The 20931-nt window shown below is 46.6% G+C and overlaps 1 protein-coding gene across 2 annotated transcripts in view; it reads left to right on the top strand.

The window, feature by feature from the left end:
* The window catches only part of LRRC49 (leucine rich repeat containing 49), a 447480-nt gene that overhangs the window by 368792 nt on the left and 57757 nt on the right, over positions 1-20931 (top strand). For both annotated transcript variants that reach the window (XM_069222363.1, XM_069222364.1), the window contains one exon: positions 2050-2159. In XM_069222363.1, the coding sequence (XP_069078464.1) occupies positions 2050-2159 (110 nt within the window). The remainder of the gene's footprint in view (positions 1-2049; positions 2160-20931) is intronic.

The raw sequence follows: 20931 nt of genomic DNA, 5'->3' as shown, positions 1-20931 counted from the left end.
CCCAAGAAGAATCTACAGTACTCTTCTACCTTATAGTTTGATACTTAACTGAGAGAGAAGCAAAAATTGGTACATCATAAACTAATACATGTTAGGCATTAAAGGGTTAAAGTTCAGGGACCAAAAATGGAATACCAATGTTAGTGGGCCAGTTGGTATGTAAAGTTTTACATTTACGCCTCCGGATACTTCCAGGTTTGGCTCACATTTTTAGGGATCTGGTTTTTTTTTTGTAATTCGCAATAAATTCCAGGAGTAGTCATGGAAGCAGTGACAGTCTTGCATTTGAGTTCTCATATGCATTAATATCTGTGTAGTTGAATGATGTAAGTGTATTCATGTGGATGAGTACTTTAGTGGTTGTACACACTTTAAATATTTTTGGTTTTTTTCATGGTGCATTTCTTTTCTGTACCTCTGCCATTATGGAGGTTTCTTCTTTCCCCTGCCTGAAAATAGGATTACCCAAGCCATTCACTATTGTAAATCTGCAACTGTCTGTTGCAGAACTATACTGTCTGCACAGGGGTGATTTGTACTAGTGCTAGTTTCTGAAAGAGTTTGACTTTTTTTTACAACAATCAGGGTTGTAACCAGTCAGACCTCTCTTTTTGTTTTAGGGGTTTAAGGCTTCATAGAGGGCTTGCAACTCTTGCCGAAATCAGATGGTGCCACCTCATTAACAAGTATCAAAGTACTGGGAATCCTTGGATTTTTTTTTTTTTAAATGATTTCTTAAAATGTTGAGTTTGATAAAAACATTCTGGAATGTAGTTTGGAAGCAGGCCTAATATGAGAACCTCTAATAAATTCTTTTGGCATTGCAGTGAAAATAAATATGGCCCATTAAACATTTTATTTTGATCAGGTGTAAAATATTTTATATTTTACTACAGTGCAAAGCTGAACTCCAATGTTCTTACCACTGCAAAGGTGCCGCTACTGAGCCATCCTAATGATCACCTTCGCTGCTCTCACTGTGGGCTTATGTATTGAGACTGTGCTGTGGTTCTGTTTAGAATCCAGTCTTTATAATTTTGCAAATGACAAGACAGGATGTCATACACCATATAAGCAGATGCACGGACAGTAGTGTAATCATTGTTTAAGGAGGGGAGATGCAGCATGGCAGCTTGACCCACTCAAGGTTTCATGTCTTATAAGTTAACATCCAAAATAGTTATGGTTCATTGTTGGTTTGCTCATAAGGTATGATGAATTTGCTCTACCTTAAACATGGCTGCACCCACTTGGTTCATCCAGAAATGTTATGACTTGGTTCATCCAGATATGTTTTGGCATGTCAAGTTTCATGCAGATCCACCAGCAGTGAGGGAAGTAACAAGGGGTAGGGGACAGGTCAAAAAAGCATTTTCCATTGAAGGACCCTTAGTAGATTCTTCTCTCTATTGCAGTAAAAATTGCTAAACAAAAATTAAAACAAACCTGGAATGAAATTAGAAATTTAGTGAGAATGCCTGTTTGTGGTCTTTCATAAATGTCTGCAGTAGTTTTTGATAAACTAATATTAGAGAAAGTATTGTGCAAGCGTTGGATAATTATTTTTATGTATGTATTGTCCCTTGATTTTCTGAGCTTGAAACTTGGAATGTTGACTAGTGCAAACTAAAAACTTGTATCGACAAATCAATGTGAAAACAATACTGTCTAGTAGGTGGTCAGTTTAGATCTTGAATAAGGTCGGGCGCAGAATTGCCCAGGGCCAGAGAATAATTGCACTAGTGCAGTCTACCTGATCTGCCTTTAAATGTTTAAATGTTTCTACAACCCTCCAGCAATTGATATGTTAGTGGGAATAGTAGACTGCCTTGGTGCTTTGAAGGATGCAGAATTTGTACTTTAACATTTTGTGCCTTTTTTTTGGCTAGTTAAAGCATTTTGTTACTGATTTTCTTGGTTTAAACTGCTGTGGCTTTTGAAAAGCTGAAGTGGTTCAAAAGTTTTTTTTCTCCTGGTTTACTTTCTGCACTTGCTTATTGATAGACTTTTGAAATCAGTTTTAATGTTCTGTCATTTTCTGATTTACAGGTAACACCAAATGATTTAATAATGGCGGAAAGACTATTTGGAATTTTAGCTCATGTAGCATCATCACGTTTACCACAGTATCGGCTGCTTCACATCCTTGGAGAATCCAAGTAATTCTACTTTTTATAGTTGGTATCAAAATAAGTATCAATAGCTACGCATTAAATTAGTTTCAATTGAAAGTAATTTGAAATTCATTTTGTCCTAGCAATGTTGGTGATTCAAAACTTAGACTGTCTCTTTAATACCGAGACTTGGGCAAAAGATGACTCCAACCCAGATTTCATAGCTGTTACGCCACCGGGATACACATTCTCACATTCTGTAGATTGGATAGAATTTCAAGTAGAGGAGGAGGTTTAGCTATTATCTGTAAGTCCCTCCTTTCCTGTCATTGGGATGCGATGAACCTCACATCAGAGACTTGTGAGAGTATTTGCTTTAAAATTTGTCAGAAAAATTCTGTACTATTTAAAGGACTTTTGGCCTATCGGCCTCCAGGTCCTTACTGCAATTTCCTGCAGCACTGGCCGAATATAATTGAGCCTCTAACTATGTTTACTAAATGTATTATATTAAGGGACTTTAATATTCACTTTGATGATAGTCAGGACCTACATATTAAAGAGTTTTTGAATATCATGGCGGATTTTGACTGGGAATGAAAAGTCACGACAGCCACACACAGGGCAAGTCATCTGTTAGACGGTATATTCATCCGTCATGATGACTTGGTTGTGCTGACGAATAGGCTGCTTGACTAGACTGATCATCATCTTCTTATTTTCCGTCTTACGAATGTTCAACTTTCTCAGCATGTTAGCCATACTGTGAAACCAATCAGACACTGGAACAGTATTAAGAAGCAACAACTAGGACCGGCATTGGTTTAAGGTTGGGAAGCTGCAAGGAACCTTCCTCTGTTGACAACTGACAGTTTTAATCATGGGATTAATATTGCAATCAATCAACTTGCCCCGCCTAAAACCCCTGCTTTTCTAAAAAAGAAAAATGTAAGCTGCCCCTGGTTTACTAAGGACCTCAAGCACTTACAGAAAAAATATCACCAACAAGAATGGAGATTGAAGCTAGATCCAAACTCTGAAGAGAAAGAGAAGCTTAGAGTTGTCCTTAGGGCCTATACAAGTACTAAAGCTAAATCCGATTATTTTACTCTGAAAATTAAGGAGGCATCAAATACCCATAGAGAACTTTTTAAAGTGGTACACTCCCTGACAGTCCCCTCCACACCTCCTAAATTGGAGAATTCGCAAGAGTTTTGCAATAAGGTGGCGACCTTCTTTGAAAATAAAGTCTTACAAATCCATGCAAGTTTTACACATTCTGTGGGGATATCTGGCCCATATGATTATCTAAATAGCATTCTTGACAAGGACTGCCCCATGTTAACTAACTTCCGGCCACTACTACCAGGAAGGATTAAAGAGATTATGATGGGAATTAAGTCAGGCTCCCCCAAAGACCCCTGCCCCCCTCATATCTTACAGGAGGTTCCTGATTTAGTATCTACAGCCCTTGCTCCGACCTTCCAGGAGGTCTTAACTTCGGGAGTTTTTCCTCCATCCTGGAAAGAAGTAACGGTGGTCCCCTTGAAAAAGAAACCAGATGGAGCAGTACATAATCTTAAAAATCTGCGGCCTATTGACTTACTACCTGTTCAGACAAAGATTTTTGAAAAACACATTAATATAGAGCTAGCTAACTTTCTCCAAAATTCGGGACTCCTAGACTCTTCACATCATGGCTTCAGGAAAGCCCATAATATGGAATCCGCTCTTATCACCACATCAGATACCATTCGTGGATTGGTCGATGTGGGGCAAGGAGCCATATTATTTCCATTCGACTTATCAGTTGCTTTTGATACTATCTCAGCTCATATCATGGCATCTGGTCTCTATCAAGCAGGGATTAGAGGTACAGCATTAAATATCCTGGAATCCTTTTTGGGAGAAAGATCCATCACTATAAGCTGTGGAGACTTTAGGGCACCGATATCAACTTCCATGCGGCATCCCTCAAGGCTCCTCACTTAGTCCTACATTATTTAATCTGTACGTAGCCCCACTGGCCAGACTTATTTGTTTGTTTGGCTTTATGTCCACTTCTTACGCTGATGATACACAACTAATTATTCCGGTCCCTAAGAACTGGGAGGAAGTTGCAGATCGCTTCCATAACTGTATGCGTGAGGTTAACAGCTGGATGGGCTTGAACTGGCTGAAGATGAATGGAGACAAAACTGAGATTTTGTTTTTTGGTTCTAGCAAGGGATTGTGGAGTTCTCGCTGGTGTCCTTCAGAGTGTGGCAAATTGACTGCCTCCATTACCTCCACTAGAAATTTGGGAGTTATTTTTGACAACTGCCTATCTTTTAAGACCCAAGTAAATTCCATCACCAAACCTAGCTTTTGGACTTTGAAAATTCTGAAAAAAATTCTTCCTTATTTGCAAAAGGAGCTTAGAATCACAGTGATCTTGGCATTATTAATTTCTAGACCAGATTACTGTAATGTCCTTATGCTCAATCTTGACAACTCCTCGCTTAGGAAACTCCAGCTGATTCAAAATACATCTGCCCTCTTTATATTAGATCTTCCCAGCTCAGCATCAGCTAGCAGTAGTCTGAAACAATTGCGTTGGCTACCTGTCATAAAGCACATTACTTCTAAAACTCTATGTTTGACTCATAAGTCTTTACATAGGTGCGGATCCGAATATCTGTCCTCAAGGCTACGTTGGTATACACAGAGCCGTCAACTCAGATCAACAGGAGCCCATCTGGTCCATGTCCCTCGAACTCGCAAGGCTAGATTGGGGGATACAGCATTCATTGTAGCGGCTGCCAAGCATTGGAATTCAACCCCTCCCCTGATTATTAGGAAGGAACAACATTTTATGGCCTTCAGGAAGCAATTAAAAACCTGGCTCTTTGCCAAGGTAGCTGTCTTCTCATTTTCTATTTTCTGACACTTGCTCCTCTAATTCCTAACGCCTCGATGCCACGACCGGAATGTGCTTTATAAATACTAAATACAAATACAAATACCCAATCTAATGAAATGAAGCTTGAGAAGTTACACTGAGTGATAATGAGCTCATCAATAGATACAATTTCTGATTGATACCTCTAGCCACAAAATCCTTACCTTTTGGATATCCCCAAGTGTAGGACTGGAACCAGAACATTACTTGTTACTTTTGATGCATCTGCATGAGACACAGCTGGCACCCACTTGGTTCATCCAGATATGTTACCCCATGTCAAGTTACATGCAGATCCTTCCGGAGTGAGGGATTTTATGAGGAGAGAGATGAGGCCAAAAAAGTGTTTTTCATTTTAGGACCTATAGTAATTTCTACTGTCTGCTACAGCAAAAACTGCTGAACAAAAATGAAATCAAATTTGGCATCAGTTTAGAAATTTACTGTAGTGTGGTCAGTACCATAACAACCTTACTCCTCTTCTGGAAGTGACGACATGGAGCTATACATAGGCACCACCGAGAAGCAATTGCATCAGTTCCTTTTTTTCCATGCCCTTCAATGCAAATCTTGAAGCTGTGTTCCCAACTTCCTTGGTTTTCACAAAAGTTAAAGAGTTTAGAGATCTTTAAACTTGGATATCACCATTTTACTGATGGATTTTTGTCATTTTGGTCTTGATTTATTTATTAAGTAGGATTTTTATTGTGTTGTATTTTCACTTTACTGCTGTTTGAAATGCTGCATAAATACTTTACACATGGCCTCTAAGCTAAGCCTGACTGCTTTGTGCCAATCTGCCACACGGTCAAGCACAGGTTAATTTGGGGTTTGCTTGTGACTACCCGACATGGATTGTAATGCTGCTTGAGTAGGGTTTCACTCCCCTTAACCTGTAACCTAATTTCTAACAATTCCCTTCCAGTCCACCAGATATAGAATACAAATATATTGATATATTCACAATGAAAGCCTTCTGTTCCGTTAGTTTCACCCTGCGATCCCTGAATACCTACTGTCTGTTGGGATGTTACACACATAAACTTTGGGATATGCCCGTGATCAGGCATCATGTCTAAAAGGTTCCAGATGGTCACCAAATAGAGTCCAATAACAAATCCCAAAAACTCTCCACCACGTGTTTCGTCACGACAGAGACTTTCTCAAGGCTAGTAACAAGTGGATATTTAGTCCGCAATTGAAAGAACAAGTAGAATCCGAAAGGGGCCACAAATTTCGTAGTCTGTGATCCTCTCAACGGTGTAGGAGTAAGCCCAGAAAAGTGTAAGGTACTCCTGTACCACTAATCAAATTAAAATGAATCTCCAATTGGTTTAATCCACACAAGTGAGTCCCTGTATCTTATAGTAACAGGGGTATTTCAAGTGAAAGACAAGAGCCATTCCGGACCATATCAGCGAGTAACAAGTGACTCCTCGCCCATGCAGGATTTACCATGGTCCGGCCTTGAGAAAGTCACTGTCATGACGAAACACGTCAGAAGTTGTATTGGAAACCTGACAAGTTAAAGATTTGATTACACTACATATGATATAGATTTGAACTTCAAATTGAACCTTGATTTGGCTTCTACATTTCCTTACCATGATAATTTTTTGGATTTGTTATTAGACTCTGTTTTGTGTGCATTTGGTACCTTTTAGACATATACTGTACAGTTGACCCTTTGGGCAACACTGACCACCAGACCTTTGGCAGTAGGGCCTATTTTCCAAAGCTCACCCGGTATTCACTATGTGATTTGTTGCAGATTGCTTTGCCCATTACTTTGCATGCCAACTGACTATGGAGGTGCGATTGCAATACCACGACTGCCACTGTATAATTATGATCAGGCATCATGCCTGGATGTCACTACAAGATCTTCTGGGGACATGTAGGTTTCCTCTGTGGACATGCCACTTGATACATTAGGACTTTTTGGGAGAAAGTAGATTCTCTGTTGCATCGATTTAAAGACAACCACATTGTAGCTGCTCTTTGAGCTTTCTATTCCCAGCACAGAGTTTCACCAACAATAATAAAAATTCAAAGGATACTCTTAAGGTCTCACCTGTTGCCAGCGTCAGCACCCACAACCCTTATAGCAACCAACACAGCATTTTCATGGCTCAAGAATGTATGATGATGGCAAGTGTTGTAGACACCACTAGAAACAGCAGTTCACTTCTTCCTCCCACCATAGCTACAGCCACATGGTTCTGTTTCCCCCACCATGGTCTTGTGCAACTGATAGGGTCAGGATGAATTTTTCCTGCTCAATTGGCATACTGTAAATTCAGACCAGCGGCTGCTGCAGTTTGTTCAACTAGGTTACACCCTCTCCTTCACATCCACTCCTCCTCACCCCACCTGTTTTTGTTCAGACTTCAGCTGATCGTGCCTCCATCCTTGTTCAGGAAGTTCAGTTGCTAATGGCCAAAGGGGCCACAGAGAAGGTTCTGTGGGTGGAGAAAGGCAACGGGTTCTAATCCCTATTCATTTTTGGTGCCCTGAAAATATGAAGACCTCAGTCTGATCCTAGACCTTAAAATTCTGAATACCTTCCTGCGGAAGGAGAAGGTCAAGATGTTGACATTGACCCAGGTTCTTTCTGCCTAGATCCAGGGGACTGAATGTTGTCCTTGGACCTGCAAGATGTGTACTTTCATGTGCCTGTCCTACAGTCCCACAGATGTTTCATGCACTTCCTGGTTCAGTTGGAGCGATTCCATTTTGCCCATTCTACCCATCTTCATCACCTCTTCCCTTCGGTCTTTACGAAGATGAGGGCAGTGGTTGCAGCCCATTTTCGTAGTTTGTGGCAACATGTAGTAACATACCTCAAGGACTGGCTGCTGATGGTGGGCATGCTGCAATGAATTGTGGACCATGTACAGATAACTGTCATGCTTCTGTGGTTTTCAACCAACAAGCTGAAATCCTACCTGTAGCCTGCATTAGGATTCTCTTCAAGGGGGCCACCCTGTATAGGGTGGCCTTCAAGGCCGTTCCGCACCCATGGCGAATAAGGCACATTCAGGTTATAACCTTAATATTTCTGGCTCACTCCTGTGCACAGGCAGTTCCGAGGCTTCTCGGCCTCTTGGATTTGTGCGTTCTGCTGTTCAAACACTGCGGACAGCAATCTGAAAATGTTCTATAGAGTCACTGTACCCAGGTGGAGTCCTGGCAGGGGCTGTATAATAATAGGGTATGGGATAATCATGTTCCTGGACACATTAATTAAGAGTAAAGAGCTGCAGAAGAAAAGTTACAACCCCAAGTATTTCTCACTGCTGCAACACTGTTACAACTACCTCACTGATACAACCCACAAAACATTTGAAATATTTATTTTAAAAACTCTCTTCTTTCGCCAGAGACCAGCTGTTAACTTCAGAATATGTAATTATTCTAAACCAATCTATTACCTGCGTATTGAGCTCTTCAGATGTGTCCATCTGATCGTAATTCGTAATAATTTGAATTTGAGAGTATAATTATGAGCCTTATTATGTGACAGGATTTAACCTGAACATTCTAATTCTAAACTGGTGCTATTATTAGCAGCTCATTACAGCTTCAACAATCGTAATCAGGACGAATGTGTGTTTTTTTTATTTTTTTATTTTTTTGTTTACAAAGAAAAAATTGTTTTTTCTAAACTTCTGACCATAAGAAGTACAGTATACTTCCAGTACTTTACTCAGTGTTTTAAATAAACAAGCCCCTTCCTGAAAGATCACCCTTTTCAGGCTAATAGCCTTTAAGGAAATATGTAGTTAAAAAAAAAAGAAATACAAAATAACGTATAACATGGTCCAACCAGTTTTTTGGTGATGTTTACCAACCACTTGAGCTCGTGATTTATGATGTCACCAGATCCCCTCGATGGCAATCTCAGGCTATTTTATACAATGGTATTAAGTATGAAGTAGTTTGACTGCTTTTGTTGCACAATAATAAGTGGTTTGAAAACTTTTAGAAGAGATGTTAAGTTATTTTGCAGAAAGACATCATTCCTTTTAAATACCTATGCTAGCAAATGGAGGCCTTTATCTAACTTCCCTTCTTCCAGTTATTTATTCTGCAAGCATGACAATGCATTCAGATAATGTTAGCTGGAATCCACTATGATACATGTTGCCAATGCCCTTTGTTTAATGAGTATATTTTTCAGGAAGGGGAAACAAAACCCAAATATTCTAATTATACCCAAGGGCCATGGTATTGGTGCTTTGTTTTAGCAAAGTAATACGTGTTAATAAAACCCTACAGTCATAATGCCAGAAGTAAATTAGTATCTGATAGAGACTTCTAGCTGCAGCTTCCTTACCTTAGAATTCCCTGGTGTCAGCTTCGAATCCGGAGTTTTTTCTGAGCAGTACCCTGCGCGCGCGCCGTCGGGCGGCATCGTTCGGATCTGCGTGCGTCAACCAGCTCCGCGTGCGTCGTCAGCATTGTTGGAGCCGTCTATGACGTCACGTTGTTTATATAGACGCCGTCTCGGCGCGCGTACGTCAGTTCTTTTCCTTCTACGCCGGTTAAGCGCAGTTTTGGAAAGAGCTACCCTGCTTTGACGGTTTGTGGATGCTTTTTTGACTGTTTGAAGTCATGTCTTCGAGAAAGACAGGATTCAAGCGGTGTGGTGCGTTTCATCCCACCATGTTGGTGACAGATCCGCACCAAGTTTGTCTTTGGTGCCTAGAGAAGGACCACGATTCCACCTCGTGCTCCGACTGTCGGGCCATGGCGTCGAAGGCCTTGTGGGAGAGATCCCTTAAGCTTCTTGCGGCCCGACATTTGTCTTCGGTCGGCGCAATTCCGCGGAGGTCACGGTCCCACAGTGGGAGGAGGTCGCAGCACCACTCCCGGAGCTCCAAGTCCTCTTCCTCGCATTTGAGGTCATCTGAAGGTAAGAGGCACAAGAAGAAGAAGAAGTCCAAGGGGACTTCGTCTTCACCACGCCCGTCGGCCGACGAGGCGTCTAGGGAACGTCGACGTTCCGAGCGTGGTTCTGCGGAGCCGTCGCCAGGGTCGACTCCACATCTTCCCCCCTTTCCGGGGACCGGATCGACCCCCGCTCAAATAAAAGAATTTTACGAGGCCATGCGTCTCATTTTTGAGTGGGCTGCACCCTCGGGTGGGTCTTTGGGCCCCGCGGGGCCAGCAGGGGCCCCTTTGGATTCAACGCCGGGGGCTTCGGCCTCAGCGCTGTTGGGGACCCCAGGGTCAGATACCGGATCCGGAACGGTGCCGGTCTCTCACAGTCGGCCTCCTTCGGTGCCAGGTCCGACGTTGAAGATTCTACCACCGGCGCCCACCGGTGGCAGCCCCATCCTTATTCCGGATGATCCGGAGCCGGAGCGACGTTGTACGACGTCGACTCTGACTTCGACGGAGCCAATTCGGCCCAGATCATTGTCTGAGCATTATTTAGAACAGCCAGACGCAGGAGAGGAATGGGAGGGGTCTGAGAATCTGGATTGCAACAGGACTGGTATGAGGATCTAGGGGAGGCCAGTGGACTGGACACGTCTCCAGATACTGGTATGCTCTCTCCTCCTAATGTGGCTACGGAGGAGGGTGCTTCTTTCGCTATGGTGGTGCGTAGGGCAGCTGAGCTCTTGGACCTACATTTGCCTATGGTGCCAGTCAGGACGAATATCCTGACAGAAGTGCTTCAGCCGGGGGTGTCAACATCGGAGCCGTTGTTGCCCTTCAATGAGGCTCTTACAGACGTCCTTCTGGGTACGTAGTCCAAACCCAGCACAGGGGCTCCTGTGAAAAGGACGGTCGGCCACCACCTTAGACCCGCTCCCAGCGACCCTAGGTTCCTGACACAACACCCCACTCCTGAGAGCGTGGTTGTCCAAGCCTCTGCTTCCCGTGGTGCCTTTCCTTCCGCTCCCCCGAATAGGGAATCCAAGAGGCTGGATCAGCTTGGGAAGAAGATGTTTTCTTCCTCCAGCCAGGCATTGAGGTCCGTAAACACCTCTTGCCTATTGGGCCTTTATTCCCATACTTTATGGGATACGGTGGCACAGGTGCTGCCCCAGGTCCCGGAGGGCGTACGGGACACTCTCACCCAGGCTGTCAAGGATGGGAGAGATTCAGCCAAGTTTACGATCCGGTGTGGTTTGGACACAACCCACTCGCTGGGCAGAGCGATTTCATTGTCAGTGGCCCTACGTCACCTCGCCTGCTTACGTTCTACTGGTTTTTCAGGAGATGTCCAGTCCAGCTTGATGGACATGCCCTTTGATGGCTCTCGCCTTTTTGGCGAAAAGGCAGACTCCGCGCTTGAGAGGTTCAAGGATTCTCGAGCCTTTCAGCACCAGCACGACCGCAGTCTGTCTTTCGCCCCTTTCGAGGCTTCAGAAGGGGTGTGGTACTACGCCAGCCACAGTTCAGCCACCGTCCTCAGGCTTCACAGCATCCCGGAAGAGGACGTGGTTGTGGTACCATCAGACCCAGAGGGTCTGGCCAGAAGACGGCCGCCACACAGCCCCCCACCACTGCGCCCAAGCCCTCCTAGTGTGGTTCTGCGGGATTATGTCCGTCCAGTTGGAGGGAGGATTTGTTTTCATCTCCCTCACTGGCTTTCCATCACCACAGAGAAGTGGGTCCTGCAGATAATACGGAAGGGCTACTCCCTTCCCTTCCAGTCTTTCCCTCCTTCTATCCCTCCGACAAAGGAATGGCTGATGGAGGACCATCTAGCTTTGCTCCGCGAGGAAGTTACGGCTCTCTTGGCCAAGGGAGCCATAGAAAGAGTCCCGATATCAGAAGTGGGCAGTGGTTGTTATTCCCGCTACTTTCTGATTCCCAAAAAGAACAAAGGCCTTCACCCTATCTTGGATTTAAGGGACATCATTCTGATGGATACAACTACCTGTGGATTCCTCACCTAATGAATACTCCCATGGCGCCATCATTCGACGGAAATCTTCTTCCTAGTCTCTGCACGTCGACGAGGACGTCACTCTAGCCCACGCGACGCCGTCTGACGTCATACAGGCAATAAGAGGTCCTCGCCGACGTCAGTTCCCTTTTTTCCGTGCATTCGAAACGGTTATCTTCGAGGGAGCTACTGTTGCTTTAGTGGTTACAGTGTGTTTTCTGCTGCGTAGTTCTTCTCTGCGGTAACAATGTCTCAGAGAAAGTCGGGTTTCAAGCCCTGTCGAGAGTGTGGGGGCAAGATGTCCGTTACAGATCCTCACTCCGACTGTCTCTGGTGTTTGAACTCCGACCACGATGTCGTGACTTGCGATTCATGTCAGTACATGAATCCGAAGGCCCTCAAGGAACGTGAGGCTAAACTATTCCTGGCGAAGTCGAAGAGAAAGGAAAAACATCACAAAAAGGCTTCCTCGCCAAGGTCTCATCAGTGTCATCGAGATTCCCGGCGCCGTAGAGATTCACGGCGTCATTCCAGCAAGGAGACTCGTTCGAGGTCGCCTTCGGCTCGGCGTCGGAGGACTTGGGAGGTCAGCCCCACGGTCATGCCGCATCCATCGACGCCGTTGCCCTCTCCGGCGTCACCGACTTCGCCTGGACAAGCCTCTGTGGTTGAGGTGATGCAGCCTATTGTGATGTCTCCGGCGTCGCTGACGACGAGGCTGGCGTCGGGGTCGCCTTCGATCCAGGCACCTCAGAATCCGGCTTTTCCAGCCCCTGGAGCCGATAGTACCGCATTTCTGAATGCGATGTATACCATCTTTCAGCAGATGGCTCCAGGAGGTGCTCCGGCTGGTCCTTCGGGGCCTTTGGCCTTTTCATTGGGTGATCCTGCGCCTCTTCGGCCGGCACCCTTTATGCCCTTTCTCCCTTTTGGGAATGTGGGCTCGGCGCCGGTGGCCACTCCTGTGGCTTCAGAGGGATTGGCTCCGGAGGTTTCCATCCCGTCGACGTCGGGATTTCGTCCTGTGACTCCGGTGGGTCCATTGGCTCCAAGATCTCTTTGTCCTGCTCCTTCATCGGCGCCGAAGCTACCTGTGGCACCGGATGCGGCGTCGGATGCTTCTGGAGATCGGCGCCGATCTTCGACTTCGGCAGAGGCCATGTCGACTCCGTATTGAGCAGAGACTACATTCAAGGAGGCGTGCTCTCCGTCTTTTGGAAGAGCAGGAGTACCAGCGAGTCCTGGAGGAAGGAGAGGTTGAGGACTCTGGTGATGGACTGCATGGTCTGGATACGGCCAGTGGGCTGGATACTTCCCCTGAGTGGGACCTTTCATCTCCAGGGGAGTATACGGAGGAGGCTGCTACCTTTCACGCGGTGGTGAGGAAGGAGGCTAACTTTCTGGACCTGCCTTTGCCGGTGGCAGAGGCGAAGCAGAATTTATTGACGGAGGTGCTGCATCCGGCCTCTGCTGCAGCGGAGCCTCTCTTGCCGTTTAATGAGGCTTTGCTTGATCTGGTGTTAGAGGTGTGGAAGAAGCCTGTATCTTCCTCAGCAGTTCATAGGGCTGTGGCCAGGAGATATCGGGCTGCACCATCTGACCCTGGTTTTCTTTCAAGACACCCTACGCCGGAGAGCTTGGTGGTGCAAGCCTCCTGTTCATCAAAATCAGCGCCTGGATCTTTCTCGACGGTACCAGGAAACAGGGACTCCAAAAAACTGGATGCGCAATCCAAGAAAATATTTTCTTCTTGCAGTTTGGCGTTGAAGGCCACCAACGCAACTTGCATTCTGGGGAGATATATTCATGCTCTTATGGATGATATTTCATCTTCTTTTACGGAGCTTCCCCAGGGACTCTTGGATGTTGTCTCAGACGCGCAGGCTGCCGCAACCCAGATTATCCAGTCTGGGCTGGACACGACCGACTCGGTGGCTAGGGCGATGGGCACGGCTGTGGTGGCAAGGAGACAGGCCTGGCTCCGTAATTCAGGGTTTTCTGCGGATGTACAGTCGACCCTATTAGACCTCCCGTTTGATGGGGACAAATTGTTTGGAGCAAAGGCAGATTCGGCCTTGGAGCGATTTAAAGAGAGCAGGGACACAGCCAAATCGTTAGGGCTGCAAGCTCCTTCTTCCTCTGCCTCTTCCAGGTTTTTCAGGAGGTTTCGTGGATTTGGGCGTGGCTCTTCCTCCTCTTCCTTTCGGGGGAGGTTCCAGCAACCCGCCTCTTCTCACCCCTATAGATCATTTAGAGGGAGAGGTAGGGCCCGCACCAGAGGAGCCTCTCAACAGCACTCTGCCTCTTCCTCGTCCTCTGGAGGGGTGCAGCAGGGAAAGCAGCCTTAGGCTTCCACCATTTCCCACTCACTCCTCTCCTGTAGGGGGAAGATTACGGCATTTTCTCCACAAGTGGGAGACTATTACAACGGACACTTGGGTTATCAGTATTGTGGAGAAAGGCTACACCCTTCCCTTTCGGGAGTTTCCGCCCCCCCTCCCGCCTCGCCCATCTTATTGTTCAGAATAACACCTACTGTTGCTAGAACAGGAGGTTCAAGTCCTCCTTTCAAAGGGCGCTGTGGAGTTGGTTCCAGAGCAGGAAAGGGGTCGAGGTTGTTACTCAAGGTTCTTCCTGATTCCCAAGAAAGATGGTCGGTTGAGACCGATCCTGGGTCTGAGGATCTTGAATTGGTTCCTCAATCAGGAAAAGTTCAAGATGCTGACCCTAGCACAGGTGCTTTTGGTGTTGAACAAAGAAGATTGGATGGTGTCTGTCGACTTGCAGGATGCTTATTTTCATATCCCGATACTCAAGTCGCACAGGAAGTATCTCCGGTTTGTGGTAGGGTCGCAGCACTATCAGTTTGCGGTCCTCCTGTTTGGTCTTACTTCAGCACCTCGAGTCTTCACGAAGGTGATGTCAGTGGTTGCGGCAGAGCTCAGAAGGAAGGGGGTAGCAGTATTCCCTTACTTGGACGACTGGTTGATCAAAGCCAAGTCCCCGGAGCTTGTGTCGTATCATCTGCAGTCAACAACCCAGTTGTTGTTCGACCTGGGCTTTTCGGTGAACGTGCCCAAATCTCACCTGGAGCCCTCTCAGCGCCTCCTGTTCATAGGGGCAGTACTGGATACAACATTGAATCGAGCCTTTCCTCCGCCTCAGCGGGTTCAAGATATTCAGGAATTGGTTCCAATGTTTCGAAATGGAGCGGTAGTTCCAGTCCTCAAGGTCCTTCGTCTGCTCGGTCTGTTTGCCTCCTGCATACTGTTGGTCACGCATGCTCGCTGGCACATGAGGGCTCTTCAGTGGTGCCTCCGAAGGCAGTGGTCTCAACACAAGGGAGATCTAGAAGGTGCGGTCAAGATCTCCAGAGATGCTGCTGTGGACTTGAAGTGGTGGATTGCGAGCAACAATCTTTCACAAGGAAAGCCGTTCGCACTGTCGCCACCAGTGGCCACGGTCATAACGGATGCTTCAACTCTAGGGTAGGGAGCTTATCTGGGGGATCTGGAGATCAAAGGACTTTGGTCTCCAGAGGAACAGATGTTTCATATCAATCTGTTAGAGTTACGGGCTGTACGTCTGGCTCTCAAGGCCTTCCTCCCTTCCCTTCGTGGTCAGTCGGTACAGGTCCTGACGGACAATACTACCACGATGTGGTACATAAACAAACAGGGAGGAGTAGGGTCGTACCTTCTCTGCAGAGAAGCTCTTCGACTATGGTCCTGGGCAAAGGACCATCAGATTTGCTTGGTAGCAAATCATTTGGCCGGGGTCTTGAATGTACGTGCGGACAGTTTCAGTCGCCAATTCTCGGCCGACCACGAGTGGCGTCTCCATCCAGATCAAGTCTGTTTAATCTTTCAGATGTGGGGGTTTCCTCGGGTAGATCTGTTTGCCACTCGGGAGAACGCGCATTGTCCGTTATTCTGCAGCCTCCAGTATCCGGTGCAGGGAGCATTGGGGGACGCGTTTCTGATAACCTGGTGCGACCAGTTGCTTTACGCGTTTCCCCCCATACCCTTGATTCCTCGAGTGTTGAGGAAGATTCGCCAAGACCGGGCCCAAATCATCTTAATAGCTCCGGATTGGCCAAGGAGGGTGTGGTACTCCGACCTTCTCCAACTCTCGCTGTGCCCTCTGCTCCGTCTCCCTCTCAGGGCAGACCTCCTCTCGCAGTCGCAGGGGCAGGTTTTACACCCCAACCTCCAGAGTCTACACCTACATGCCTGGAGATTGAACGGGGCAACCTGAGTTCTTTCTCTCTCCCGCCTGATGTAGTGGATGTTATATTAGCGGCCAGGCGACACTCCACTAAATCTATCTACGCTAATAGGTGGTCTAAATTTGTTATGTGGTGTGGAGAGAGACAGATTGATCCCTTACATGCTCATCTGTCGGACGTTTTGTCTTTTGCTCTGTCTCTAGCGCAGAAAGGTTGTGCAGTGGCTACCATTAAAGGTTATTTGTCTGCCCTGTCAGCCTTCATCTGTCTTCCAGACCAACCATCGTTATTTAAGTCCCCTATTGTTCTCAGATTCTTGAAAGGTCTTCTAAATAAATATCCTCCAAAACCATTCGTTATGCCTCAATGGGATTTGTCCTTGGTCCTCACTTTCCTTATGGGGTCCCCTTTTGAGCCTATGCATTCTTGCCCCTTAAGGTATTTGGTTATTAAAACAGTATTCCTGGTGGCTATAACATCTGCAAGGAGAGTGAGTGAGTTGCAAGCCTTATCGGTAAAACCCCCTTATACAACTTTTTATGGGGATAAGGTGGTGTTGAGGACCAAGGCTGCTTTCCTCCCGAAGGTTGTTTCACCCTTCCATTTGGCCCAGACAATTACTTTGTCCACGTTATATCCTCCGCCTCATCCTTCAAAGGAGGAAGAGAGACTACATCGATTGGACCCAAAGAGGGTGTTAAGCTTCTACATTGATAGAACGAAGGACTTCAGGCTGGAGGATCAGCTGTTCATCGGATACGTGGGCAAGAGGAGAGGAAAGGCAGTCCACAAGAGAACACTCTCCAGGTGGGTTGTTCTTTGCATTAAAATCTGTTACTCTTTGGCAAAGAAGGATCCTCCTGATGGCATTAGAGCTCATTCCACCAGAGCTAAGTCGGCCACTTCGGCCTTGGCCAGGGGTGTTCCTGTGGTCGACATCTGCAAGGCCGCAACTTGGTCGTCCCTTCACACTTTTGCAAAACATTACTGTTTGGACTCTGAGGTCAGAAGGGACGGCCATTTTGCACGGTCAGTGCTGCAGGATTTCTTGGTTTGACCATTTCGGCACCCATCACCGGGAGTGGTACTGCTTTGGGACTCTATTCATTAGGTGAGGAATCCACAGGTAGTTGTATCCATCAGAAGAACGAGTTACTTACCTTCGGTAACGACTTTTCTGGTGGATACATTAGCTACCTGTGGATTCCTCACGGTCCCACCCGCCTCCCCGTTGCCTTTCTGGTCTTACCAAGTAATCCTTGAGTGCGCTCCTATTGGTCTTCAAGGTTGCAATAGATGTTGTATATATGGATACTTGTATATATTTATATGTATATATATATATGTATATATCTTTGTGTATATACATGATTTGCATATATTTGTTGGTTTAAAAAAAAAAAAAAAGTTATATTAAATCTACAGCCATTTTATTGCAATGTTGTGTATTTTACAGTGTTATGGGATGTTGCCTTGCTCTTTCATTGCATTGGGTTGTTGTTCTCATGCACGTAAAAAATGTTGGTACTGACGTCGGCGAGGACCTCTTATTGCCTGTATGACGTCAGACGGCGTCGCGTGGGGTAGAGTGACGTCCTCGTCGACGTGCAGAGATTAGGAAGAAGATTTCCGTCGAATGCTGGCGCCATGGGAGTATTCATTAGGTGAGGAATCCACAGGTAGCTAATGTATCCACCAGAAAAGTCGTTACCGAAGGTAAGTAACTCGTTCATCTCTTCCTCAAGAAGGAGAAATTCAAGATGCTCACCCTTGCTCAGGTTTTGTCTGCCCTAGACCAAGGAGACTGGATGGTAGCGTTGGATTTGCAGGATGCATATTTCCATATTCCTATCCTGCCAGCCCACAGGCGTTACCTGCGGTTCAAGGTGGGCCACGAGCACTTTCAGTTCGCCGTGCTTCCTTTCGGTCTCACCAGTGCCCCTCGGGTGTTCACAATGGTGATGGCGGTGGTGGCAGCTCATTTGCGCACGTCAGGGATTTCAGTCTTCCCCTACCTAGACGATTGGCTGTTGAAGGCTCCTACGCCCCAGGCTCTCATCACCCACCTCCAGACGACGACGGACCTCTTGCATTCGCTGGGGTTCACTATAAATGTGACTCCCTCTCAGAAGCTAACTTTCATCTGAGCTATTCTGAACACAGTGCAGTATCGGGCTTATCCTCCCGATCAGCGGGTCCAGGATATTCAGGTTATGATTCCCATGTTTCGGCCTCTATCCTGGATCTCGGTGAGACAGACTCTGAGGCTGCTGGGACTCATGGCTTCCTGCATCCTGTTGGTCAAGCATGCCAGATGGTGCATGAGGGCTCTGCAGTGGGACCTGAAGTTCCAATGGGCACAGCATCAGGGAAATCTTACCGACGTGGTTCAGATCTCGGAGGGGACTGCCAAAAATCTGCAGTGGTGGTTAGTGAACTGCGAGTGGGTCAAGGGCAGACCCCTCTCCCTTCCCCAACCAGATCTAACAGTAGTGACAGATGCATCACTTCTTGGATGGGGCGGCCATCTGGGGGAGGTGGAGATCAGAGGTCACTGGTCCCCTGAGGAATCCGGGCTCCACATCAACTTGTTGGAGCTTCGGGCGATCCGGCTAGCATTAAAAGCATTTCTTCCTGTTGTGAAAGGGAAGGTGGTGCAGGTGTTCACGGACAACACTACCGCAATGTGGTACTGCAACAAGCAGGGTGGTGTGGGGTCGTGGACCCTTTGTCAAGAGGCTTTACGTCTCTGGACATGACTGGAACAGCAGGGCATGACCCTGGTGGTTCAACACCTGGCAGGTTCTCTGAATGCCAGAGCAGGCGAACTCAGCCGAAAATGCTTAGAGGATCACGAATGGTGTCTCCTTCCGGAGGTGGCGCAAGGACTCTTTCAGCAGTGGGGAGAGCCTTGGTTAGATCTGTTTGCCTCGGCAGAGAACGCGCAATGTCAGCAGTTTTGCGCGTTGGAGTTTCCAAGGGAGCTATCGCTAGGCGACGCTTTTCGTCGCAGTTGGAGTTCAGGCCTCCTGTACGCCTTTCTGCCTATACCACTTCTGCCCAGAGTTCTCAAGAAAATCAACAACGACCGAGCCCAAGTAATCCTAGTGGCTCCAGATTGGGCACGGAGAGTTTGGTATCCAGAGCTTCTCAAAATGAGCATCGGTCCTCCAATCAGGCTGCCTCTTCGGGAGGATCTTCTGTCGCAGCGGCAGGGGAAGGTTCTCCACCCTAACCTGTCAACTCTGCGCCTTCATGCGTGGAGATTGAGCGGCGACAGTTGATGGTTTATGACCTCCCTCCCGAGGTCTGTGATGTCATTGGAAACGTTTTGTTTCATATTGTTCATAGAGGTCTATTGATCCTCTTTCTTCTTCTCTGTCTAACTTCCTTTTGTTTATTCTGTCTCTCGCCCAGCAGGGTTCCTCCTTGGGGACTCTCAAGGGCTATCTTGCAGCCTTATCGGCTTTTCTTCAGTTGCCTGATCAACCATCTCTGTTTAAATCACCTATAGTACAGAGGTTTATGAAAGGGCTTGTACATCTATTCCCGCCTGTGCCTTTCGTTATGCCCCAGTGCGATCTTAATTTGGTTCTTACCTTCCTTATGTGTGCTCCCTTCGAGCCCTTGCATAAGTGTCCTCTTTGGCTGCTCACTATTAAGACAGCCTTTTTGGTGGCAATTTAATCTGCCAGAAGAGTGAGTGAGCTACAGGCTTTATCATCAAAACTGCCGTATCTCACAAACTTTCCTGAAAAAGTGGTCCTCAGAACTCGTGCCTTTTTCCTCCCCAAGGTGGTGACCCCTTTCCATATGGGTCAAAATATCACCCTGCCCACCTTCTTTGCACCACCGCATTCCTCTAAGGAAGAGGAGCGTCTCCATCGGCTGGACCCAAAAAGAGCGTTATCGTTCTACCTTGACCGCACTAAAGAGTTCCGGGTGGACGACCAACTCTTTGTCGGGTACGTTGGTGCAAAGAAGGGTCGGGCAGTGCAGAAATGATCCATTTCGCACTGGGTCGTTCTCTGTATACAAATATGCTACTCTTTGGCGAAGAAGCAGCCTCCAGAGGGCTTGAGAGCTCATTCTACTAGAGGGAAAGCTGCTACCACTGCGTTAGCACGTGACGTACCGGTGGTGGACATCTGTCAGACTGCAACGTGGGCTTCTTTGCACACGTTTGCAAAACACTACTGCCTGGATAGCCAGGTGAGAAGAGAGGGGCATTTTGCCCGTTCTTTCTTTCCGGACTTCCTAGTATAAAAAAATATATATATATATCCTTCAGACCCACCGCCATGGGTTATACCTTGGGTATCTATTCTAAGGTAAGGAAGCTGCAGCTAGAAGTCTCTATCAGATGAACAAGTTACTTACCTTCGGTAACGAGGTATCTGGTATAGACTCTAGCTAGCTGCAGATTCCTTACACCTGCCCAAGCCTCCCCGCTCTGTGGAAATTTTTCTTATGTAGATATGTATATATGTGTATATATGCATTTATGTGTACATATGTATATTTTTGATCTTGCCATTTTTTGCCTTTCTTAAAGGCATGATTTTTTTTTTACTTCAAACAGTCAAAGAGGTAAAATACATAATGGTTGGCTATTCCATGACTCTGCGCTTCTGGCGTGGGAAGTTGTGGAAAAGAACTGACGTACGCATGCCGAGACGGCATCTATATAGACAACCGTGACGTCATAGATGGCACCAAAGACGCTGATGACGCACGCGGA

This window comes from Pleurodeles waltl, chromosome 3_1 (assembly GCF_031143425.1).
Source record: "Pleurodeles waltl isolate 20211129_DDA chromosome 3_1, aPleWal1.hap1.20221129, whole genome shotgun sequence".
Lineage (NCBI taxonomy): Eukaryota > Metazoa > Chordata > Amphibia > Caudata > Salamandridae > Pleurodeles > Pleurodeles waltl.
Note: the sequence above shows the minus strand (reverse complement) of the source record. Positions and strands in the feature narration are given on the sequence as shown.